Genomic DNA, 27580 nt, shown 5'->3' on the forward strand with positions numbered 1-27580 from the left:
AAGATTGTATGTTGCCAAGCAGATGATTTGATAGGCATAACAAAATATTTGTACAAAATATTTTGTTCTTTTTGTTCTTTTGACTATTTTGTTTGTTGACTATATTGATTTGTTCTTTTTAACTAAATATTTTATACTATCAATTATACATAATATAACATTAACTAAATATTTCTTTGAATAAATTTACTATTTTTAAAAACGTTAATGTTCTTGGTTCAACAAAATTATTTTATTGAGTTAACAAAATTTATCATTAACTTAAAAAAAAATGATTTTGTATGATACCATTTTCAGAATTCAATTATTTCATTTTGTCCAAATAATAGACGTGTACTTAAATCAATAAAATAAATAATTGGATCAATAAATTGAAAAATCAACAAAATTGTTTTGTTGATTCTACAATATTTTTCCCTCAGTGTAGTACATATGTATAGCTTTCGAATTTTACTCGAACTGAGTTTCCTTCGTCCATTCTGAAATTTTGTCGACAATTATTTCTTGCCACCATAGATAATGCACAGTAACACCCTAAGCCCTAATCCGTTCCAACGCGTACGATGTCAGATAATCCAAAGCGACCAGCTGATTTAGCTGTTTAGCTGAATATTTCGCGCGGCTCTCGAACGGTGTGGATTCCCGCAAATCCTCTTAGAATCCGAGGGGAAAAAAAACCTCGGAGTATATCGAGCGCGTTTCGTTTGGTAGCGTTGAGGGGGAGAAAGGGGTATCGGCGTTCGAAGAGACACGGTGCATTCTTAACGCGACTCACTGTCGTACCCGGTGTGCATCTCTCCGCCCCCGCATCTCTGAGATAGGTTTCTTCTCCCCGCGAGGCAATAAAGATCTGGATTAAATCCCATACGTAGGGCGCGCAAACACATCCGCGGCTCGGTAACCTCCGGCGAACCCAATAAACGACTGCGCGCGGCCGGCAAATTTATTCGCGTAACAGGCGTTTTACTCCGGCGCCATATATTATTACGATCGTCGGTTTATCTCCGCCACGGTTGCGCGTTAGAGCCCGGTAGCTAGAGTCCTGCTGCTCCACTTGGCTCGCCTTTTTGCGCTTGCACCAGCGAGAGAAACACACGGTTGGCCGCCGTTTATCTCTCGATAGTGAATTTTGATAGCGCAAGATGAATTTTAATCCTCCGCGTTTGAAATACGACGAGCACGGTTATCTACGATAAGGGTAACAGTTTCGAGCTACGCATTAGGATCTGTCGCCTTAATGCCAACCAAGTCGGGAACCTAACGCTTACATTGATGTTGAGATGCCATTAAGATTCTGTGTTGCCGGGCAAGTCTCTCTCTCTCAGTTATTTCTCCTTCATTGCTGGGACAGATAGCTATCGAGAATTTTTAAAGAAACTTCTCAAGTTTCGAAATTATAATTTTATTTTCTCACACATATTACCATTTTATCATTAAATTATTTATTATATATATAATATAATTATAAAATATATAATAAAATGTTAATATAAAGAAATAAAATTAATTTCCAAACTTGACAAGTTTCTCTAACAATTCTTACAAATGAAAAATTATATTATGCATGTACATATATGTAAGGATGATTTTATCAATTAATTCAATGTGCTACAGTTCCCATCTTTAAATCTACATTTAAACCTAACACAAAGCGCAGTAATAAAGAGCCGTTATTTACTGACACTCTTCACGTATCAAACGAATGAATCGTTTACCATGAATCAACATCCGTCTCAAGATGGGTATAATATAGGGAGAATGCAATACACATAAATTATTCATCTCTAATCATAATGAATACTTGAATCGGTTTTTAAAGCTTTTGGAAAGGAATGTCTTTTTTCGCATTAGCTCATTGAACATAGGTCACGCCGTGAGTCTGTACGTACATAAAATACAGTGATCCCATATAGATCTCTCATTGATATAACAATAGCTCGCCCATCTATGAAAAAGCCAGTTGCATTCTGCATCTTGTCGTTATATCCGGTATCACTCGTCGACCGCGACCGCGACCGTTCCGTCCGCAACCGCAGCATCAGTTAAACGCAACGCGGACGTACAATAAAATACGCGGTGATTGCAGCGCGTGTCGCTTATATTACGTTCGCGGTAGGATCTACGGACGGAATTAGGTACACATGTGGAAGAAGCGGCGCGGGCGGCAGCGAAGATAAATGAAGAGGAAGAGCGGCGATATATTCCGTATGATGCGCATCTCGTTCCGCTTGGCGAAACCGGAGCGCGCCGTTTCTAAGCACTGAGGGGATATTAACGAAACGTAAAATACGTCGCGATACGGCATCTGTCGCTTATATTACCAGTTCACGCTCGCGGGTTACAGAGCGAAGCGACCGCGGAGTAGCCGCGGAATATATATCCGTCCCCGTTTAAAGACTCCCCTCGCAGAGATACAAGGCAGTCGAGACTAAGGCGAATTTTTTCGCCTTAGCGGAAAGCGAATGAGATAATCCGATGTTTATCGATGCGAGGGATTTGCATCGATTACACGTGGACTCTACCGTCCACTTTTTGAATGTTAGCTCATGTAGCGAAGTAACAGGCGACGCGTCGAAATAGCCGTGGATTTTCGTTTTATTTCCCCGAGGGGGCAGCTTGATGGGTGGCGGCGAAAAGGTTACCCGTTTAACTTCGCCTGATCTTTAGGGAGTTACTTGAATCTCTCGGCCGTCGTTGCGCGCATATGAAAGATATTCCGCCGTTTTGCAGACCGAGCGATTGCAACCGCTCGGTCTGCAACCGCGCGGGGAGTTTTAACCAGACGTAGCTTCGGCCGCTGAAGTATGCGCGAGTGGAGGATAATAAACGTGGGTAAGAGTCGTCGTAAAATCTTTCTTGTAGTCCTACGTTTCTTCGCCGTCCCGCCACCGCCGCCGCTGCGGTCATTTTATTAGCGCGTTTGCGCTTTGCCCTCCATCCTTGTCGAAACGCCGGCGTAGCCCGTACTTTTTGCATTCCGCGGTGCGAAACGAGAGCACGCGACTGACACTCGTGTTTACGAGGGAGTGAAGGCTCTGTTAAAATGGGACAAGCGAGTTGAAGCGCGCGATAAACTGCTCGCCTGTTTTTGGCTGTAAAACAGCAAAGCGATTACTTCTGCGGCTACCGCGATCCGCGCCTTTGATATGCAAATCACGCGAAAAATATCTTCCTTTCTTTTATAATTTTCACATCCTTTCTTGCATCGACTTCTTAAAGTAAGTTTAACAAAACTTTTGCTACTTGCATACTGTTGTAGCATTCGTTTAGTCGTCAAGTTTTACCACTCCGGTTAAGTATGTCGAAACGTCTTAAGAGTTTTTGTTAAATATATTCGGCAAAGTGGTAAGGCGTTGCGGTATTGACTTATAAAAAGTTCCGTGGGCGGCGTGGAACAAAAAAGGCTATGTTTACTATGAGGTTTTAAGCAGCCGAGGTTTTCACCATGATGACGTGCTTGTCTCCTAAGCGCTTAACTTGCAGTGCTTGGCGAAATATGGTCTTCCCAATTTTTTTGCATTTCAAGATTGTACCACTATGAAAGATTATACTACTTTGCGAATTCTTAATTTATAACGGAATTAATTTTGTATTACGGAGAACGAATATTATATAATGGAAATATTCCATTCTTTGTTATCATAAAAAGACAATCAGGAGAAACGAAGAAATGAGAATAATTTTTGTAATTGATTATTAATTGTAAGCGATAGAGCGCTTAATAATTCATAATTCCTGCGCACACTATTCTAATTAATTTGCAAAATTTCTTAAAATTTGTGACGTTATCATATTACTTAACGTATGCGCAACCGATTCACGCATAAAGGTATCGGCGACAACACGTTCTCTTAAAATATATAAAGATTGCCAGATTAAAAGCCTGCCGGAAGAGAAATGTCACAGAAACGACATTTTCTTCAACGTTATTTACTCTTCTTGGTACCCTCTTCGTCAAGAATCATTTTGCCCCATAATTTTCCACTGCTCATAAATATTTGTCAAAACACTATCAATTTTTCGACAAACGACTAACTTTATTTACCGTCACTGTACCATAATTCCAAAGGGCCACTCCCGATAACTTGCAAATTACACCCACACGTACGAACCAATTTGGCGGACACATTCATGCTGCAGCGGTATGCGGTAACAAGCACGAAATAAGACGCATACATTACGACCTTAATAAAGCGAGGGCCGATTTACATAGTAATTACTAAGTTTTCTGGATCCAAATTACCTGCGTAGCGAGGCGAGCCGTCAAAGAAAAGACGGGCGCCTGACAACGCGTTCGGATAATGAGCGAACCGAGGCGCGGAACAATAATAAACCTCCGCGAGCATTAATAAGTTAAACATTGCAAAGTCACATTTCTTTCTGGTGAGATACAACGGCAGGCGTTATTTTAACTCGTTACTCACTGAAATATTATGTAATTGTTTTATAATATCTTCGATATCTTCAGGATAAGTTGAAGATCGTGTTGCAGTTTGAATTGCTAATGAAAAATTAACTCTCGTGTATCACGTTTCAAGTTTTGACCAAGCGCTATAACCGCGATTCATACTTGTCATGTACATTTGCAAGTGTTATGTTGCGATTATTCTTACTGCCACGTTGGGACTCGATGTCTTGGATCGCGATGAGTCCAATTCAATCCTATCTCATTTGATGTATTCCATGTGACTGGATACAATTTTTTCACAGGCTCATTATTAAGAGCGATATTGAGAGAGATATTAAGCTCATAAGCTTCAAAAACTTTATATAAAGTTAAATATCGAATTAATGATCGCGAACTGTTGCCTCTGTGAAGTTTTTTAAAATTAATTTTGCGATTATCTGATATAATCAGTAATTTTTATACGCGTTTCTTTAACGACAGTTTGGCGAATTCATGCCGTTCGACTTATTCGCCATTGTACGGCTGGCATTGAATCAGTTTCACTACAATTTCGTTCTTCGTTTAGCCTTGAACAGACAGGTATTGTTTCAGACGGATTCTCAATTTGAGTATCGATAATCCAACTTATACACGCGGATACAACCGTTAACCTTTTGACGTCCTACTTCGACCGCGAGGATTGTACAGGGAGATGTGTGCGTCCCGAACATGACTCATAGATTCGTGTGAGTAATATGAATTATAAATCGCGAGAGGGTTCTCGTGAGAGCCTACAAAATTACCGTTCAGACAGTTAAGACAATATTTTTCAAGACGACGAAGGAAGAGAGAAAACGGTAAAGAGATAGAGATTGTACAGATAGGGAGAGAAAGTGCGATGTAAAGGCACTGAAAGTACAACAAAGCCAGAAATCGCGCAATTCTAACGATTTTCAATGCAGAAGGCGGCGACGACTTTTTACAAATGACAGTTATGACAAGGCAGTATGGAAGTAGAAATACAGAAACCGGAATATACGACATACCATCGGAATATTAAAAGACTTTTCAAGATGATCACGGAAACGGTTAAGGGAAAATTAGCTCCCTGGCTGATTAAAAACCCCGCGGATGAAAGAATCTCCATATAAAACGTGACGTATCGTACGAACGCGCGTGTCACGTTCACACGGAAGTCCCGAGAGGTGTCCCGCTTGCCCCGAAAAAAAAAATGCTCTTTCACCTTCGGGAGTGTCTCGCTGATATATTTTATGCGTTGCTGCAAGCGCCTGAAAGGCACCTGCGCTTGTCGGCGTACATACCCGTCGGCGTATTACGCACCGCGCGAATTTAAGTAGCTCCAATATACGTCGGGCCTCGCGCATAAATTCACGAAACCAACGAGCGTGGCGCGTACGAGAGAGAGAGAGAGACTGGATTTGATATATCTTTGATATATCGTAAAATTCAACTGGCGGTACAGATGCCATGCTTTCTTCACGACCCTAAATTTTAGTTCAATGTTTTGACCTAATTTTAGCTTGAGATTTTATCAGAAATTGAGGAAAGGTAAAGAGAGAAAGAAAGAGAAATTAATTCCAATCATTAATATCCATTACTTATCTACTATCCTCATTTCCTCATTCCGCGAGCAATATGTTTATATTATATTAAGCATGTTTGCTTATTTTATTTAAATTACGTTCGCGTGATATAATTATAACGTGGGACGTACGGCGGAGCGGATTTGCTCAAACTGACTTTTGAGTCTGATTTGAGTCTTTTGACGTCTGATGACAGATTCGCGCGATCGTATCGTTGGTCTCGTCCGTAATGCGGAAGCCGCGGCAGAAGCCTGCGCGCCGCCCGCGCCCGCTCCGAAAGGCGCTTGGCTCCTTCACCTTCGAGGGTGCCTCGCCGTGCCTCGCGCTTTACGCCGATATATCGCCGCGAGCACTTGCTGGAAAGCACCTGCGCAAGTCGGCCTATACCCGTCGGCATGTTACGTAGATAACCTGTCTATGTTTCGCCGCATGTATTTAAACATGAGGCCTGTCCTCGTGCGTCGCGTCCATGTGCGCGTATACACGTTCGGCAGCGAACACAATCAGGCGCGTGAATGTTTAAATATTGTTCGCTGCGTTATATGACAGGACGCGGAACCTGTTACCGGTTTGAGTGGGCGGGTTCGATGCGGGTTCTCCGCGTCGGTCAAAACCGATCGACCGGCCGATCGATCGAGGCCTTCGACTGAAGCGTTGCAACGTGTGATTTCGCGTGCGGCTCGCGTACGCGCTAATTTGACTGAAATCAACTCAATTTAATTCGAATAATTTGCTTTAACCAGGCCTGACCCGTCGATTAATTCAGTCGCTTCCGTCCGAAGGAGCTCCCGTTACACTTTAAGTAGGAAGATGCATACTTTTGAACGTGTTGCACCACTCATTGATTGTTTACTTATGATTTACACTTACAGAATAGGATAATGATTAAAAATGTAGTCGTGCAAAGCGTACGGCTATTTCTCGTCTAATCTATAATTTCTCATCGCCGCGTTCTCACACTACCTGATATTTCTTTTTTACCCGCGTTACCTTCCCTCACCTCGCTTCTTACGTTAGTACGAAATTACTTTTCGCCGGCGCGGCGAGGCGTTATTATTCGGGACGGACGGAATCAAGCGTGACTGGTCAGCGGTAAGAAATATTGATGCACGCCGCGATCCGTTCTTCGATTTAACAATACGCGCCTCTCCGCTGTACTTCCGCAATATCGCGGAGATGAATATGCAGCCGTAACAGTCCGCCGTTCGAGAACACATCCGCCGATTCGATTTAACTCATATTGCAAAGTCCGAGACGTTGGCGTTTCACGGAATGTTCGTATTATTGTGGAATGCGGAATTTAGGAAAAATTGTTGCAGCCAACAACACGCGACCCGACGTAGATCTTCTAATAAATATTATTTAAAGAGGAAGATAAGAACAATGAATTTTATTGCAGAAGAGGAGTTTAGTTCAAGAAATTCCGTGTGAATTTATGCTATCCTGTCAACTTCGTATGGTATGCGAAATAGCGATAGCTAGATATATGATTATAAAATTACAGAGAAATATAAAGTAAGAACCTTGTGAAAATCTCTGACGTTCCATCGCTTTTTCGTTTCTTAAATGACTCTGAGAGAATGCAGATATTTGGTATTATTACAAATATACATCGTTTCTTACGAATATGTTTCTTACGAACAGTAACAATGTTCTTTTTACAGTTGCATAAATGTGTCGTCGAGATAATCAAATTCAAAAAATTTTATTACGTTGATACACTATCCGGCTATCGAACGACGCGTGCTTAATTAATTGGCGTGACACATAAATTATTCACCAAGTTCAATAAATATTTCTTCGCTGCATATAAAACGCCGTCCGGAGCGATTCAATTATCGATGTGACTCGAGCACTCGCGCCGACACGAAGAATCGAGCGCAATTTCGATCATTGTCGATCGTTCGCCGAGGAGGATAGCGATCTTTTTTTTCCGGCACATTGTTTCATTTGTCTCTGTGATTACGGTCATCTCTGGTCTCGCGTATTTGCTAAAACGGCATGTGTCGCGATAAAGTAACGGGGACGAGAGTGCGAGAGAGATTCTACAACATTATCGATCTGAAATATGTTAACGATTATATCCGAGATACTTGGTCCCGTCCGCAAATTATAGGTGCTATATATTTGCACATTCCGATGCGCTCTCCCGTCGATCGCGCCATGGTAGAACACGTGAATTACCGATGCAAACCAGAAACGCGCCGTGTACGATCGAGTGATATTATGCCGGAGCGCGATCGACTTTATTAGCATACTTTGTTAGTACGCAGTTCCTGCGCACGTCCTTCAATCCGATTTTTGCAACGTAATCCTGTTTTCCTGTTTCTTCCCTCCTAATATATATATACACACACGTGCTTCTTGAGTATGTTAACTCATTTGCCTGACGTGGTGAACCGCGGAAGTGAACGCGCGAAGCGCCGATTTCCGCGATCGTTATTAATAAGGCATCGATCACGGCGCGATCGGTGTAACAGAAACCGAGCGCGCGAAGAGGCACGCCGCGACTTAATTAATCGTCCGCGCGATAATATCCAGAGAATTAATAAATAGCGCGGACGAATTAATTTATCGTCGGGCGCGATTAATCTCGCACGTCCGTACGCGGCGCGTGCTTTAAACACGTGGGCGCTTACGTTGCGGGCCCCGCTGGCATTTCGCAACGGTATTCCGCGAACGTTATCACGATTAAAAGAAAAAGCGCCAGCCGTGAACTTTCGCCCATCCCGCTCCTCCTTCGATATTCATCTTGACAGCGAGCGGTGTTCTCTCGCGTCCGTCCTGATCGCCGATAGCTCTCCCGGCGGTGAGTCGACAGTCAAGATCGACACCGGCGAAAGCATCTTGGAAAAGCTTGGATGAGACCTTCTATCGTTTTAGACGTATCTTTGATTATTACAAAATTACTTCGCGAACGAACGAACAGGGTGTATAATCAAAGTCTGTAATTTTTCTGCGTGCTCTGATTGATATTATCAATCAAAATCACTAATTACTTGTGTTTTTTATAACAGATACAAATCTTTTACGACAGTGAATTATTCTTGAATAATTTATTCCCAATCTGGAGTAAATTTATCTGTTTCGAGTAGGAAATTCCGATTAGTTCGATATTCTAACAACAGTCTTATACAGCTTGTCAATTTTACTCATTTCATCTTGTCTAACTTAAAAATGCGTTACTATTGTATACGAGTAGCAACTGTAATTTTACGCAAATATTTAGCGGACTTGGGTAATGCTTATATCTGTTAACTTTATCAAACTACGTCTGAGTTATCTGCGCGCGGCGATAAAGTACCGGATCGTCCAAACTGCATCCGGCAGGGATTCAAATGCGAATCGCTAATCCTCATAACAATGTTACTCGCTGCATGCAGATCCGCAGACCGCAGTGCACCTGCCACCTCTCTCTCTCCTTCTCTCTCTCTCTCTCTCTCTCTCTCTCTCTCTCTCTCTCTCTCTCTCTCTCTCTCTCTCTCTCTCTCTCTCTCTCTCTTTCTCTCTCTTGCTCTCACTCACTCACTCTCTCGTTTCGTCTCTCGTTCCAAGCAGCCGTCCACCCCGGATTATGGTAGTCGGCCGCCTACAAGATCCCGTAACTGCGATATGATTGGTCGCCAGTACGTATGTACGGACGATATTAGCATAACACGATCTAATTGATGCCGGTCGAATTATGCGACTTTACCCGGTTGGCTCTTGCTACAACGTTCTGTAGATTGAAGTCAGGTATATGTACCCGCGCGACTTCGTGAACGTATATTGTTCGCGTGCATGATTATATTTGCAGAGTGGAAATAATCCAGGAAAGTGATATTGATTTATAGACTTATTGATCTTCTATTTATAGATGTGTTCTCATGCGTAAAATATCTTTTTTTAAACATGATAGATAATATAAGAAGATTGAACATGTTCATTATTACATTTTGGACGTCAAAGCAAATATCTATTATATATATTGTAATTTTTTTTATTAAAATTCCTGTTTTAATATTAAAAGTCGGCAAGAGATCAGAATGTTTAAGAACGATAACGAAATTAGTTTAATCGAGGATTAAGAATATTTAAAACTATGTCATCGTTGGCAGATTGTTATCGACTATTTAAAATAATCCCGTTAACAATTATACCGACGATGACCGCTCCGTGAAGATTAAATGACTGCACTTTCTCTTTCTTTTTCTCTCGTTCTTTTCTCGCACTACGATCGCGCACCACGCGATCGGACAAGTGGGCATTAACATAACACGATCTAATTAGCGGTTGAGAAATCGCTGAGGAACATTGCCAATGAAAGCATCGACAAAACCAACCACGCCATCGAGAAACTTGTCTACGCGCTACGAATCAATACCACAGATAGACGATAAAATCGACTGAAGGAACTGGACCACGCGCGTCCGACAGACTTGCTGTCTATCTAATTGTAAATAACAGCGGTCTTGTTTTTGCCAATGTGCTCATAGCGGTATATTACCGTCTTTTTTTTGTAAAATAAAACGGCGAAGCACACACTTTACTTAAATTGTATCGATGTCAATCATAATTAATATATGCCGCGTTCGTCGAGACGGTATTAGGATTTCAATTATAGGAAAGGGTTGATATATCTAAAAATTCCATAAACTTGAAAAGCCACAATAATTGCGAGAAATTACCTTTATTTTGTATGTATATTTTGTGTCGGAGTTTCTATACTTATCCGAAATTTTTACCTTCCGAAAAATTAACAAATAATTTTATGTCATTTCGAGATCGATAGATTGCGACATCGCGTCGGTGTGAGACAACGTTTGGTCTTACCACAATTTCACTGTGATGTCTAACGACCACTACGACGCAACAGTTACTACGACACGTTACGATATCATGCTTATGCACTTATATGCATCAATTGTTAAATGCCAAGCCACTAGTAAATTTGCATTCTCATGCATCTCGACAAATTCAAAGCTAACGCACTCGTCATAGAAAGGTATAATTACGTTTTATATGTCGCGTGAAATATTGCGCACAGAAGAACACTTTCGCAGTCCCGACAAATTATAAACGTCATTTATTAGAACTAAAACAATAGGCTGATGTAATCGTGTTGAATAATATTTTATTATAAACAAATATAATTGTTTATATATATATATATATATATATATCATGTTTTGTTAGGATTGCTTAATCCGTTTTTACTGTCATTATTTTTATGGTTTCTTCCGCTAATGCGACGCATCCGACAAGTTTTGCAGATATGTTCAATACTTTGTCACATTTTCAGTAGAAGAGCTTCGTAAGTACATCGAGTACGACAGATATGTTAAGAATTTCTGAACAAGTATTTTTTTTTTAAGAATTGACGAGACTCGCAGGCTCGCTCATGATTCACGTGTGTCTCACACTCAGGTGTGTCTCACATGCAGAGCCCGTGTGCGTGTGAGCACTCACACAGGTGTAATCACAATCGACTTTAGTCCCGTTAGCTTGAACCCTCTGGACCGGACTCCTGCCTCTGCCTCCTGCCGCATACACGCGAGTTTAATACGCGCGTGTATATAGTGCCGCGAAAAAACGGACACGTACACACATAAACACGTGCGCGCGCACGTTCGACGTTGTCCATTAACGTCGTCATCGAATTAACGGTGAATATCATTGTTGAATGCCGTGAAGAATGATCGAAGCCCGCGTGCACGTGCAAAACTTCACTAATAGGCATACCTGTAATCGAAATACGGTTTCGGCGATCGAAACGCCAATTAATGAGCGAAAGCACAAATTTAGAGCCATTTCTGGATCTAGAAGAGCCACAAAGAAACAATAGGCGGAATTTTACTTTCCAAAAATGAGAAAAATCTTTCGGTACAATCGTGATAAGCACGGGTTTCAATGAAATCCTAATTAATAGTTAATATGGAGCGTATTGTTTCCCTTGAATACCGTCCTTTCTAAGTTGGCTTAACTCGATTCAATATTTTATTAACTGTCGAATGAATTGATAAGGACCTACAGTGCAATCACGTGGACCCCGCATACTACAAATATACCTACTGCAACTTTAGCTTAACTGTTACAAATTTGTCCTTTGGCGTCACATTTGTCATATGTAAAATCTAAAATCTTTGCTTTTCGTCTAACGACGGACGTTAGAATAATTCCGGTTTCGCGTCAGAAAAATATTCACGCGGAAAAAAGATTTCGTGCGTTTAAGGGGGATATAAAATCCACGAGGTGTTACTCATTTATATCCGCCATAAAGGCGAGATGCCGAACGAGCGACAGTTTGGCGGCGCGGTAGCCTCGCGCGACACCATCCTCGTCATTCGTAGACGATCCGTTAACTGAGGTAGAGGCGAGGAAAAGCGCGGTAACGCGTGGTAAAGATAAGGGCGTCATGCGTTGGTTACCGTTGGGTGGCGTTGGATGGTCCGCTTGGAATGCCGTTTAGCGACTTCCCTCTCCCACCGTGATCATCCAGGGCTCTCTTTCTCTCTCCCTTCTTTCTTTCTCTTCCTTTCTCTTTTCACCTTCTCTCCCTGCTCCTTTTCTTTCTCTCTCGCATGTCTTTCATACTTGCACGCGCGAGTGCGTACTCTTGCGGTCGCCGATCGTCGTCCAAGTTTCGACCCTCCTCCTCCCGATCAAAGCTTCGGCGCAACGATGTCCGACTTTATTCGCTGACAGTAATTAATCAGGGCGTTCCTCCTGAAATTTATGTCCTTGCAGAAAATTTCACGTTAAATATTTTTACTTGCGAGTCATGTATAGAAAGCACTTTACAATCTCTGTCACTTAACGATCGAGTGCAATATCGTTTTGTTTGTTCAATAAATTCTTATTAGTACGCAGCGTGTTTGGTATTATCGCAACGCGCGGCTCGCGGATCTCGGATTCTCGATTAATATGCGTAATAAGTCCCGCTGTTAATTCCCGATGAGGAAGGAAAGTTCGGGTGAAGGTGCAAAAATGGCACAGAGAGACATTAATCTCTCTATGGAAATCTTTTGTCGTTCGGAGGGTGTGCGATTAGAAACGCGCGAACACGCCCATCTAGAAATTTCCTCGAGAAAGGCCTCGAGCGCGAGCGATTATCGAAAGTTCGTAATAGAGCGGGATAAACTCCGCGATCGTTATCGGCGAAACTGGGATGAAAAATCGGCGCGTACGACAACCGCCTATGGTGGCCTATAAATTTATAATAAACGGTAGAATGTAGGTAATATCGATATCGAAAGCGACATAGATGCGTCAAGGCAGTTTGCGTTCTCAGTCTTTTATTTTTCAATTAGATAATTAGAAGACAACTTAAATTTTGTATGATTTTGCTCTACATTAATTACGTAAATTTAAACAAGATCACTTTTGTCGTTATTGATCTATCATAATTCTATATCATTATCTCGCAATGAACGGCAAGTCTAATTTGTAGTTTAAACCGTCATTAATGACGTGTAATAATCGGACAGTCATTTCAGCTACTACTCCTCCAGAAACTCGCTGGACAAACTGGTTACGATTGCTCGAGCTGAACAAACATAATTAAAAAGTCCCGAATTATGTTTCTACATCCACGAGAGGATTCCCAGAAACGCCCTATTCGATTGATTTATTGATCTGCTTATTGGTCTGCTTATGCGATATCCGGAGTCCATCGGTCGGAATGAAAAATGAAGGGGAAAAAAAATAATTTCTTACGGAAACTCGCCGGACAAACTGGTTCCAAGTGCTCCAGGAAGACATTTTTGTATCGAACGACAACACCGTACGTTCGATCACGACTCCGCACTGACAGTCTATCGATATTACGACGTTTCGCCGTTCGGCCGCGCGCTCGCGCGCGAGAGACGCGTTTCTTTTCGTTACTGATTTATATTCATGACTTTTTAGCCGCCGAAACGAAAGGCGGTGATTAATCGAGAGCGGCCGTACGTCAAATCGAATACCCATCAGCGATCGCTCGGTGATTAACTGCCGATAGAAGTATCGAGTTTCTATCTTTCAATTACGAAAAAATAAGACTCGCGGGGGGGGAGGGGGAAGGAAAGGGATTCGCGCAACGATATGAATGTGTCATAATTAATATGAGATGCATTTCTTTCCTATCGCGCCGATGAGAAGATACATCATCGAAATTACATACAGGTCTCGATTACTCTGCTTCGTAGATATAAATAACGATGACCATTCATCACAGTGTTGCGAGACGAACGGATAGATGTATTTCCGAAAGAATTTGTCGGAACATAGATACGAAAAGTATCTTCATTCGTGTACATATTCGCGTACCTGAGGTGTGATCCGTGTCGAGAATTGCAAACACTGTTACGGACACCCCTCGACGATTGCCGCGAGAGACGCGACGGGTCCACAGATTCGCGCGGTTATTCTTCTCAGATGCCGCGAGGAGCATCCGGGTTTCGCGCAGAAAGAACGCGACGCACCGCTCGTCGGACGTTTAACTTCGGCGTATAACATCGTGTGAATGGCGCATCGCCCCGTAATTACGCTGCAGAATTTACGCCGGCATAAATTACGCCCAGTGTGTCGACGACCCGGCGAGCAACGCCGTACCCCAACGTTGACGGCCGTTTTCACCTTGCAAATTAATAGCGACTCCTACCGCGAGGCCCTCTCTCCTCGCTCTTTATTCCGCTTTTATCTCTTTCTTTCTCTCTGTCTCTCTCTCTCTCTCTCTCTCTTCCTTCTCTCGCGCCCGCGCTCTCTTCTCCTCTCGTCGCGCGGACGTGAATGAGCGTCAACGGGACATTTTTGCGCGCCTCCGAATCGCACGATCGTTCATTCGCGCGAGCCATCAATTTAAATAATTCGTTCGGTGGCGAACATTAATCTTGAATCTAATAAACAGCGGTATTGGCAGCGCCCGCTCCAATTCCACCTTTCGCTACGCGTTAATAAATGTGACGTTTACACGATAACGAGCGGCAACGATCGCGCGGATAAGGGTTTGCGTTTCTTATCTCGCACGACATGCCATTAATATTGTTGGCACAAGGTGATTTAATAAACAAATTTATTAGCGGTAATACGCGCGGGGTGAAAAAAATAGCGCATTTCTGCAAATGCTCCGCAATGCAAATACGCAGTTCGGGAAACAACATTATGCAATGTTCACAGTCGATACGCAACTTTTGTTTTTTTAGTCGCACTTACCACCTTGTGAATTCTTAGGCGAGTTCTCGACGTGTTTGACAAAGTAAAAAAAAATGACGTTATGATCTACATCCGATTGCAATGTTAACGTAATGTTATTAAGCTCACCTTAAGCGATCTATAATTCGTGTCAGATTTCAGGATAGAATATTATTCATTGTGTTTTATATGTTGTAGGTACATTTTAATGTGTACTTTGGTGTATATTTAATATATGTATTCTCTGATTCTTTAAATGTTATTACACGGCACTTAAAATTATAAATATTAAGCTCCTGTTTTTCATTTCGACACGAATTATAAGTTGTCCAAAAATGGACAACTTTTTTTTTCTTGTTGCAATATTGCGTAACGTGCCATCTGGTTGTAGTGAACGACCGCCACTCGAAATGATGTGTTAATGAGCCATCACGTGAAATAATGCGGCGACGTACTCGCATACGGAAATTGACCAAACCCGAGTCATGCTAATCTCGATATGGCGAGCGACAGGGATCTCGAAACTCGACAGGTTTGAGAACTCGGAGTCTTGGCACCTTTAATTTTCAGCGGCGGATGACGGGTCAGTAAACCAGTAAACCAGTTATCTGAAATCTCGCCACTTTATTCTTTACAAATATAGATGTCCGCGATAATTAGATGCACATTTTATTCCGTACCTTAAAAACATGGCCCTATATATCATTATAGGTCCGAATATATATCATTATATCCGACAATATATACAGGACGAAAGTTAAAACGTCTCGGAAACTAGATCGTCGAAAGTAGACAGCAAACAACGAGATCTCACTTTTTAATTAATTTCAAGTGGACTTTAACGAGAATTTAATCTCGGAGTTTTATTATCAAAAGTAAAAATATATGTGCATCCAATTAAATATTTATCAAATCAATTCTATCGCACATTTTACAGCAGTCTGCCATTAAAGTCGTCAAGGATCTAACGATCGAATTAATTCTGCCGCGTTAACATCCGTTATATTCCAAGATCGCTCTCTGCGCTTTCGGGATAAGAGGACCCAGCATCCCTGCTCAGGCATCCCTATACGAGCAGCACGCACACGAGCGCAAGGCGCGGGCACGAGGCCGCGCGCGTTCGCCGGCTCGGCGAGGGTCGGCGAGCGTCGTACAGCACCGCTCCATTACTCCTATTCGCTCGATCGTGGGACGTCCCATCGTCCATCGGCTGGTGGGGGGTCGCTGGTGCTAGGTCTAGGTGCCACGTGGTGGCGCGTACCCCGGGGCGAAATTTCGGTCGTCGTCAGCAAGCGTGCACAAACGAGAGATCTCTCTCTCCCGCTCCATCCACCACCGGGCGCACCTTCTCTCCTCCCTGTGCGTACCTCCTTCTGTCTCGCTTCGTCGCTCCTTCGCCGGCGTTTGCCGGGACACCCGGCCGGATGGTAGGGCAAGGATACTAAGGTGGTGTATCGCGGTGGTGGTAGTAGTAGTAGTAGCTCTCGGTAAGAGCGCACCGTAGCACCTCCCGTTTCGTCCGCGGCCACACGGCTCTTAGGCTTTACTTTCGTACGTCTCGCCGACGTCCCCGTCGCTCAGTCGGTCTGCCGCGACACGGGGGCCACGATCAGCTGTTACGCTGCGGCCTCGTCGAAGGATCGTGTGAACGCCGCACCGTCCTCGATTATCCCTTTCGAGTTCCCTCCTCCGTCCCCTTCATCCGTCGTTTTCCCCAAATTTCCGGACGAACCGCCACCCGGGGTGGAAGACGCGTAGATAGTTTTCGGATAGCACATCCCGAGGAACAGGTCCTTGAGTCACTGCAGCCCCTAGATCGAGATTGATCGATTGATCTCTCATTTTATTTATCTGCAAGAAACACGGGGCAGATCGGTTAATACAATCACAATCTGATAAAATTTAAGTGTGATAGTTGGAGATATGTGTCTGGGAAATATGAAAAATAACGCTGAAGGAATATTGTGGCCGCCAGACTATCACGATATTGCGTGAACTACAGGAGCAATGATTGTCGATGTGTCGACTCGTTCTGTTTATAATATCGCCATTTTTTAATATCTTTTTTTAATTTTTAAATGATCTCTCTCTCTTTGTCTTTCTTCATCTGCTTTCCACTAAAATTTTACTAGAGTTTACTTCAAATTGTAAGTCCCACGCATAGAGAAACGTTCTTTCTTCGAAGAACTCATTGGCAATCCTTCATCTCCACCTTTCACTTCTCGCGGCCTCTCAATCCCGAAAACCCGCCTCGTAGTCTCGCGAGCAAAAACGGTGGTGCTCTCTCCGTCATTAGTGTGACTTGATGTGCCCATCCCGACGTGGTGTGCAGTGTATTATCGCGCGCGCGAATGCGACGGCCGACGAGGAAGCGGGTGTAGCGCGACCGGACGGGCCTGCGGTTGTGTCATGTGTACGACGACGAAGAAGAAGGATCCGAGTTGAGGTGGCTCCCGAGACGCGCGAATTTCCACGCGGAGAGTGCCGATCGTGCATCGCCGTTGACTCACGGAGCCGGCAAACTGGAGATCCTGGGGATGTTCCCGCCGCGCACGGAGGCGCCGACAGCCGACAAGCTGACGTTCTGCTACGCGCCCCACGTCGACATGGCCACGGTCATCGAGGTCGAGGTGCGACGTTCCCCGTTTTATCGCATTCCTGACTCGCGGGATTACTCCTTCCTCCCTGTCTTCGAAGTATTTCTCGATTACGAGCGCGCTCGTGTTACGTGTAACTACGCGACTTGCACGATCCTGCCGGAGCAAACTCCGCTCGAAATTAAACGAGGGGAAGATTTCGTCATCTACGTGCGCGTTTACGTGTACCTACTAACTTACGAAAAGTTCCCTACCGGTTACCGTAATGTTACTGGCTGTTGCGCGAATATGGGTCAAAGTGCGTAAACGTATGCAGCAATTACCTCTTCACTATGGCGACTATGCAGCTACGGCGGTTATGTATTTTTAATCGTACGCGCATTCAACGTTAATAGGTGCCCTGTCAAACTTTAACTTATATTAATGCAAAGTTAGCGGCAATTATTGTGTGCTCTTTCTTGAGGGTATTTCGCCATTAATTTCTTTCTCCCTTTACTTGCCTCACGTTACTTCTCGCGAGTACTTGTCCCGTATGAAATAATTTACACATCCGTCAAATCCGCGACACAATTACTTTATGTAATTTCCAACTTGTGGAAACTTTATACTCATCTTTCATGCAGGAACAGCGGAATTTACACCTCCGCAGCAGTGCGCATTTTTATCTTTTATATAATTCTCACAATAATATTCACAATAAGAAGAGGAATAATAATAATTCTCATCCGTCACACATCGCCTCAACACATGCGATTACAGTTATATGCAGCTTATGCCAATATTATCTTTTTAATATTAGAATTACCAAAGCAGTGTCGAAATGAGTGATTTGTAATTTTTTAACAAATTTATAACGGTATATTTTCTGAGGTTTGCCGTGGTTTTCATTGCAACATATAAATAGTTAATTTGATCAATTTGCTCTTTCGTTCTTTATCTCTTTTTTAAAGATATATTTATATATTTAAATGACAGAAATAGGTATACATTAATCGTTGATAGTTCTGTGTGATGTTAAATTTGCAACAACGTGCCAATGATCGACGATCTCAACACATATACGAAAGCAGAAAATCTCGTTTAGATTTAACTGCTATCGCATATCTTCAGCACGTGTAATATAATTTAATTTAACATCTCCGAGATAAATTTTATTTCTCTGACGAAAACAAATCTTTTATTAACGAATTAAGATAAACACTGACTTTTTAGATTTAGGACGAACATTTAAGGATAGCAAAATCATCACACGTGTGAAACACACGCGTTAATATAATATTTATTTTATTACGTTTTCAATACCGCTACATTTGATAACTGACGCTGTAAACTTCGCGTGATCACATTTTCGAGATACTTGGTGTCGACACGTATATAGCGGCCATTAATTTAAACACGTCGATCGTTGGGACGTTGTCCGTGACCGTACACCTTGTATATTTTTCTTCGAAATTATTTATGCCTAATCTCCCATCGCGCAATTTCGCCATGCGCGGGGCCGGCTTATTGGTTATTAATTGTACGTGTCGTGTATATGCGTGTGTAGCGACGCTTTCTCCAATCTTATCAACGGGTGATCTCGGCAGGAAAGTTCGGCCCGTGCTCTTTGTGAAGGGGGCTGCCGCTTTTGCGGATTGTTCAGCTTAAAATATCACATACGCCCGTTACCGATATCACCGATACAGAATTCCCACGTCATGCTCATACATCAGCGATTTCTCCTCCTCTCTCTTCTCCTTTCGCGCAGCAGCGTTACGATTGGTATCGGTTTATTTGGCAATGATCTCCCGGGAGCGTACGTTACAGCGCTTCAACTTTGTAGGCGTAAGAGAGTGCGTGTCGTTCGGCAACGATTCGGCAAGGATTCGGCACACCTGATCAAGAGCGAGTAATACAAGACAAATACATATCCGATATTTAAAATACGCGTTTTCGACTCTCGACTTTCCTCTTCCTATCCTTATGTTTGTCTTCAATCACGAGTCCTCATCCGCGCCATATATGCGCGCAGCATACAAATAATTATATATCTCTATAACCGCCTACGATTTATTATAATTTGCATTCTCGCGTCTTAGAATATATAAAATTTACTTGTTGAAAATTTCAAGTCTTTTGATGCCTGCAACCTTCGTCCGAAGCAATGTATTTTTCGTGATGCAAAAAGTTATTCAAAAATTGCAAAGCGAGTGTGTGCCATTTCTTCTTGGTACATATGGTGACAGTGCTCTTTTAATACATTTTGACTGTCAGGAACAATGTATGTAAAAGCAAACGCACGCAGTTGCGATTTATATCTTTTGACGTGTATGTAATCAACTGTTTTATATAAGCATACATCCTTCACAATGTTGTGCTGAAGTTTCAAGCTATGATTTCGAAAGTCTAATTCAGGAGACGATCGAATAGCAATGATAAATTTTACTTTGTTGATTAGAAGTTACGTGTTTGCCTTGGAAGGCGAAACTCGAAAATTTTTACAGCGTGGTATATACATTTCTGGAAATTTTATGAAATTAGTGAAAGCATATCGTTCGCGCGGGACTTATGGTCAATAAATGACGAGTTAAATTATATGAGAGAGACAGCTATATATATATATGTACAACACGCACTGACACACCGCACACATAGAATGAAGCAGATATAAAGCTCGTACAACAACAGAGAACACATTCTTGTTCTAATAAACATAAATGCGACAAATGATGAAAATATAGAAGATTATTTTGCGAAAGGGACGTTTTTCAAGTTTTATCTTGACACGTTTCGTTCATGTTTACACATACCTATATACGAAAGATTAATATAAATTTGGAATATGTTCTTTCATTTTTGGCATATATTTCTAGTATCTCTCATAATCAATTATCACGTGCATAAGTGAATCGATAAAACATAAAACATGTAGAATAATTCGTCGCTCTTTATCCTTCAATTTTCGTCGGCAAGCGTGTAGCTGCGGGCCGGGACGTTTACGAAAAATCTATGTTTTCGAGCATTAGTCACGCCGAGAGATCACGACCGGGCCCTACGGCGGGCGTTCGGTTCCGCGGCGGTATTCAAAGGTCAATCGGAAAGGATAGATGCAACGTATCTCCGAGTTCCATCATCCTCGACCAATTCCGAGGGATTCGATTCTCTACGGAAGTACGAGAGTTCACGCTCGTATGTTTCTAACAAATTCGAAGGAATCCGACGCGCTGGGCGCCGCGCCGTGCCGCACGCGCCCTTTAGGTAATACACGTGGGATGAGACCGATGAGACTATATAGCAGTCCGGCCGTTTCGCGGTCTATAGAGTTGTTCGAGATCGTATCGCGACGAAGCGAAGACCTAATGGCTCACGCGAGGTGATGCCGCGCCGCGGCAAAAAGCCTCCCCGATATCCAGACATACACCCCGGGTGATACTATCTATACGTGAATAACACCGTGCAATCGAGAGCTCGCGGTATCGCGAGATCACGCGGGCCAGATTGCGCGGCATCGTTGGACCGCGCGCGAGGTGTCGATGGAGACTGATAAATCGAGATCTACGGATCTCGATCTTATGCGCGAAACTTCAGTTAAGTTACCGGAAGATATTTCCTCTGTCGAATGTCCAAATCTCTAAAATAATTTTTTCACCGAGTTTGCTTTGCTGTCGAAGTACTGGGAGCGTTTTCGTCGAGTTTTATACGCGCGATTTTTTTTTTGAATACAAAATGGGACTACAATATGTAAAACAATATAAATTTTAGAAAGATACAAGAGAAAGACAAAGTATGGGTTGTAAATGTAACTATAAATATTATTTTATGCAAATATACATATAATTATTAAAACTTTCAAAAATATATAAAATATATTTAATTGTAGAAAATTATCGTATACAATTATATAAAAATAATTAAAATATAAAAAAATTCTAAATATAACTAGTAAGTAAAAGACGGGAAAAATGAACGTTATTCAAGGAGTAAACAGGATCAAAATGCTAAATAATAAGTAGCTGCAACTATAAAATTATCTATTTCTGTCAGAAATTTAAATAATAAAGATTAGAAAAACATAGAGATGTGTTATAATAAATAATTTGAGCAAAATCTCACAAGCTTTCAAACCTCTAATTTTATTTCTTATCGAGCTATCGGCTGCGGCGACACGATTTCTAACTTCCTCGATCCGCTGAACTGTCAGGACTTGCATTTTCTTTATAAGCTGTTTACGCACGCGCCGATTACTGTGAGATTTGCATAGTTTCCGCCCGCTTATGTTCGCCTCTTTCTGCTATAATAATCACTGTCCTTGTTGTTGCGTTACAAATTTTAGGACCGGCTTATCCCGATTACACTACTCATTAGAATTATTGGAAACCATGATTAGGGCTGATTTATTAGTAGAATAGATAAACATAAATATATATATAAATTGCAAGAATTGCAATTTAGTTGTAGTTTTTATTACAACTATTATTGGTTTCATAATACTGTTAATAATAATAATGATATAATTATATTATATATTACACTAATAATGTTAATGGAGTATTAATAACCGTTATGTTAAATCAATATATATTTCATACTTAAACTTTTTTGACTGCTTAATGTCTTTTTTATATTTTAATTGCCATTATTAGGCAAGAAAGTCTAAAGTAAATCCATTTATTGATAACTATTTTCTTTGATTATTACATAGTCTACAGTCTACATCATAACGAAAGCCAGGAAGTTAATCTGGGAGCTACCTAAAATTATCGAAACAGGTGTTTTCTAAATGAGTCACAAGATCACGTGTATAGATTCAATCCGATAGAGGAAATTTCCGTGCGTTACTCAGTGTCTGTTGCTGTTGCTATGTTGGTTACCATGTAATTTCGGTCCGCTCTGGCTAATGCGCGATGCTTAACCCTTTCGCGTCAGATGCAACACGTGATGTGTGTGACGTATCTCTTATCTCGGATGGATCAGATGTACGTTGTACATAGTCTGTAATTACCGCCATGAGAAGTGAATCCTTCGCCGGGCGACTGTGCGTGGATGTTGTAAATGGAAGGAGATTCATTTTCTTCTGTTTCACCGAAGCTAATTGATTAACCTTTTGGGCTCTCCTAGTAGCAAAACTTAACATGATATTACAACCTATTTTAGTACACTTATAAACAGGAACGAAAACTCTCACGCTAGATATCTTTTGCGCTAAATGAGAAAGTCTCGCCGAATACCGACGTTTCTACGAGGTATTCCGACTTAAAAAAAAAAAGAAAGCGATATTTATTTATTTAGAATCGTAAATGTCCGTGACAAAATGCTTATCTCTCTACCAGCGAATCGTGCAGTAGGTTGTAAGAAATAGTTTCGAAGATTTAGAGTATAATGCTCATCTGAAGAAGCTTCAATCAGATGCAATCAACACATGCAATCTGGTGGATTAATACTCATGAAATTAAAGCTTCCTCGTTTCTCCATACATTGTATATTCTTAACTTTTCAAACACTCTTTTAACATTTAATAAAATCACAATATAGTTATCTTTACCGCAAGATATTAATTGTACCTTCAATAAGATAAAAAAAAATAAGACGCATTCACTCGATAATTGTGTTCCATGCGACAATTAAGTTTAACGTTTTCGTTCTTTTTTTCATTGTAGGACCGTCTGACTGGTCATGGGGGCATCTCCTCGCTGGGCGGCGGGAATTCGTCGCCCTATTCCGGTGCCCATCACCACGGACACCGGGGAAACGGAAACGGGGGCGGCATGCCCCACCACGGGGGCGCTTCGCTGCCGACCGCCTCCGACTTCCAACCCCCTTACTTTCCACCCCCGTTTCCCTCGCATCACCACGCGCCCGCTAGCCCCCAGCATCCTGGTCTCGGCCAACCGCAACACCTGGATTACCTCGTCGGCGATCCTTATACGCAAACGCTCAACACGTTGCACCAGCACCACTACAATCACCTGAGCGCTGCCGTCACCGCGGGCCAAAGGAGCGGCGATCTCAGGAGAGACACCGAGGGGATTCATGTGGTAAGTACGAAAATATGTCTCCCCGCAGAGAATGCGTTAAGGATAAAAAGGATTCCACGGAAATCGATTATTACATCCCTGGTTTATAATAAATAGCCACGTAACATTCTAACAATACATTTGGCGCGGTTTAGAAAAACTTGAAATTCGTCAAAACTTTCTAAGAGTTATCTTTTATATTTTGAAAAAAGTAATTATGCTTGCATAAAGTGATAAAGTATATTTTACACTTTAACATTATATTTCAATTTTTATTGTTCTCTTTGATTTACAATTAAATAAAAGTCGGTAATATTCTACCTATATATCTTTTAGATAAAAATAAATGCAGAAGTCCTTCTTTAATTAAAAACAATTTGTGCAGCATTCGATTGATAAAAATGTTTTCCTCTGAACTTAATATATTTCTAAGGCTGGGGTGTATTTTATACTCCATGCGAGTAATGTAGGATTAAAGATAAAACAAAAAAATATGCAATCATATGGGATGTACATTTTAAAATTGTAAAGAGCGTGTCACGCGAAATCCGACAGAAAAATTGCTATGATAGGGAATGGTATCTTATAAAAAGGAAGGTATTGTCCATGTAAGATTGAAAACATTTTATATGAAACAAGCGCAATGTGTTTCGCGCATGAATTAATCACTCAATAATGTCTAACTACTCATTGTCAGTATGAGTAACTTAACGTCTAATGAAGCACGCGCTACAAGGCTGCCGGTATAATTAACTCTAAAATATAGTCAACCGCAAAAAAAGAATTGTACAGTCGGTCAATATACGCGATTCACATGTGAGTTTTATGTTCTTTAATCCTTTGACCCTCCATAACTATTGTTCAGCGACTTACGTAATCCGTATATAATCAATCTTACGCGCTCTTCCGACAGATGCCAATGTCATGCGTTTACATTAAATACATTCGAGAGTTGAGTTTTTTTGCGTTTACATGTCTGTATCCTTTTTGTATTTTTTTCGTCGTTCCGTGGTGCAAGGATCGCGACAGTTTCGCTCATTGCCAATACGCCGTATAGCTGTATACAGGCGAGTGTTCTTCGAACTTAAAAAATTAGATATCTATTATACTTTTTTTGTTGCGACTTCGTCAACGAAGTCTCGGTCGTGCTGGAAAGAACTTGCGTTTAATTAATACATTTGTTCTAAAAAAAGAGACGGTTTCATGTTTTTTTTCCAAAAAATTAAAGAAATCATTTGCTAATTATCCTTTGATAGCGTATCCTAAAGTTCGCAACGCTGCTGATAGATGCAGTAGATCCGGACGCAGAACAACAACGAACAAAAAAGAGATTTTAATTTGGGTTTGTAAGTTTTCCCGAACTTACAATTAGTAGAGGAAAGTCCCCTATTATGAGATAGGATCCTAATATGAGATGGCGGAGTTTTTTCATGGTGGGATCAACAGATGGGGCCTATATAGGGCCTTTTAGCTTAACATATCTCATATTAGGATCCTGTCTCATAATAGGGGACTTTTCTCTATATATTACAATTAATATACTTTACAAACACTCCGTATTACAAGTTATAAACCCACGTATCGGGAACGGCGAGCATCAGAACAGAGAACAACTAAACGCACTTAGAAATGCATGCGGTAAGAAGGCCAGATTTCTCGTGCGCATTGCTGAATAACGTGACAAGAACCCGATTCATGTAATATTCAGATCTATGTCGGTTAATTGAAATAACGATCACCGTGCTAACGACGCTGTAAACGGTGCTCGACCGCGGTCCACGACGAATTTATTTACATATTATCCGCAATGCTGGTATTTAATATAGAAAAAGAAAGATTGCAAGCGGTATATAAACTAGAACTCAATTTGCTGTACGTAAAGATACGATATTTGAAGTATTCAATACAACACGCACTGCTTCATTAATGAATTATATTTATGCACCTCAGACGTAATTACGTATATAATGCACATAATTCTAATCTCTTACTATATTTCTGTTTTATTCAAATATATATTCCGGAACAATTTAAAAGAATTAAGAAGTTTGCTTCTTCATCATATATACACGGAGAGAATTTTTTGTTATATTTTACCCTTAAATTCACTACAAACTTGGGACAACTTGGCAACCAAGGAATTTTTAAAATATACAAAAGACATTTTACAAACAACGTGATAAAAATTACCAAGCAGATTGGTAAATTTTGAAAAATTATTGAAATTTCCTAGATATATTTTAGTAAAATTAATCAAACATATTTTATATTTTAATGTAATAGATATTAATATTTTTTATTATGGTAGATATTAATCAGAATAGCTCGCATAAAATTCTTGGTGGTACATGTTGTCCCACAACTACCATGATTTCAGGGTAAATTTTAAGAGAAAATTCTCTCCGTGTACGAGTCCCAACATAGTTTCTTTATACATATATGTAAATATACGTAATTAAATTTGAATCGTCGGCTTCGTCAAGGCTTAACCGTAACCGATCATTACCGCGAAGGAAGCTCGTGTCTTTAACAAACGCAGCGTAAACGGCATGTAATCTTAGATTGCGCGGTCCTCTCCCGGTGGATCCCGGGAGGTATCTCCTGGATACCGCGCGCGCGGAAGCATGGAAATCGTGGCACCGTACGTACGTGGTCGGTACCACACGTTCGCGGAGGAGGGATATAGGAATGAAAACGGGCGGAGATCCGGTCACGTGTATCGTCGGTATCCGGCCGGTCGCGGATACCTCATTAGCAAAGCACCTGGCGTGTTATTTGTAGGACGCCGCGGCGCGGCGTATCTCCGCGACGTTCGCGGGGTGGACGTAATGACGGGCATGGTATCGATCTATCAGGGGAGTCGCGGCCAATAAGTCGTCGTCGTCTCCGTAACATCGGTGATTGCGATCGTCGATCTCCCGTGAGCATGAAGGGGGGTTCGGGACTTCGCGGACCGCGCGACATTTGCATTTGCCACGGTGCGGAGTCGTCCGCCCCGTGTAATGCGAGCTACGTGGCTGGAAATCGTGGCCGGGCGAATCCCGGCCTTCGTAAACCTACCTACCTACGTCCTTCGAGTCCCTCTCGCGTTCTGCAAATTTTACAGAACGATAAACGCTGTATACCTACCTTACTCTTCGGAGACACTCGGATCAATTGTCGCATGCACCACGGAGAATTAATTTCATTTGTTACATGACATTTTTTCATTTGTAATGTATATTTCCTGAGTAATTCATTTTCGACCTGTACTCGTGTAAAGAATATATATTCTTTAACAGAATAATAATAATAATAATAATAAATAAAGAATATAGAAAAATATAGAAAATATAGTGAAAAAATATAGAAAATGCAGGCTGCCGTAACTTGTTTTTTTATTTGCTTAAAAAATCATAGATTTTTTCGAACACTTCATATAACAGGGATTGGATGATCCTAAAATTATACCCTTTTTTAAAACAAAGCTATACACCTACGATAAAATATATATAGACATAGCGTTTTATGAAGTTAGGTATAAACAAATCTAAGATATAACGGAAGTGTATCATTGTTGAAAAACCCGTCGATTTTGTGCACGATCTCGTATATTACGGCAACGCTACACCCAGACGTCGGGTGCGATCGGCATTGAGATCCCAACGATCATTATATAGCAATAGTATTTGTGGTCCACCTTGCACGCTCTCGGTATTCACGAAGGCACCACCCTAATTACCGCGTCGGCACACGCTACCACCGTCATTTCTATCGCGGATTGCATTCGTGCCCGATTTCCAAAGGTGTCGTGTGACGGCGCGGGGGGAGGGGAAAAAAAGGGAAATACGTTCGGCGAAATTCGACACG

At 41.6% G+C, this 27580-nt stretch overlaps 1 protein-coding gene across 4 annotated transcripts in view; it reads left to right on the plus strand.

The window, feature by feature from the left end:
* Positions 1–27580, plus strand: part of Tfap-2 (transcription factor AP-2) — a 204889-nt gene that overhangs the window by 129564 nt on the left and 47745 nt on the right. For all 4 annotated transcript variants that reach the window (XM_071711214.1, XM_071711213.1, XM_071711211.1 and 1 more), the window contains one exon: positions 23375–23752. In XM_071711214.1, the coding sequence (XP_071567315.1) occupies positions 23375–23752 (378 nt within the window). The remainder of the gene's footprint in view (positions 1–23374; positions 23753–27580) is intronic.

Source organism: Temnothorax nylanderi, unplaced genomic scaffold (assembly GCF_030848795.1).
Source record: "Temnothorax nylanderi isolate EJ_2023f unplaced genomic scaffold, tnyl_v1.0 TNYL_tig0096_pilon, whole genome shotgun sequence".
Taxonomy (NCBI): domain Eukaryota; kingdom Metazoa; phylum Arthropoda; class Insecta; order Hymenoptera; family Formicidae; genus Temnothorax; species Temnothorax nylanderi.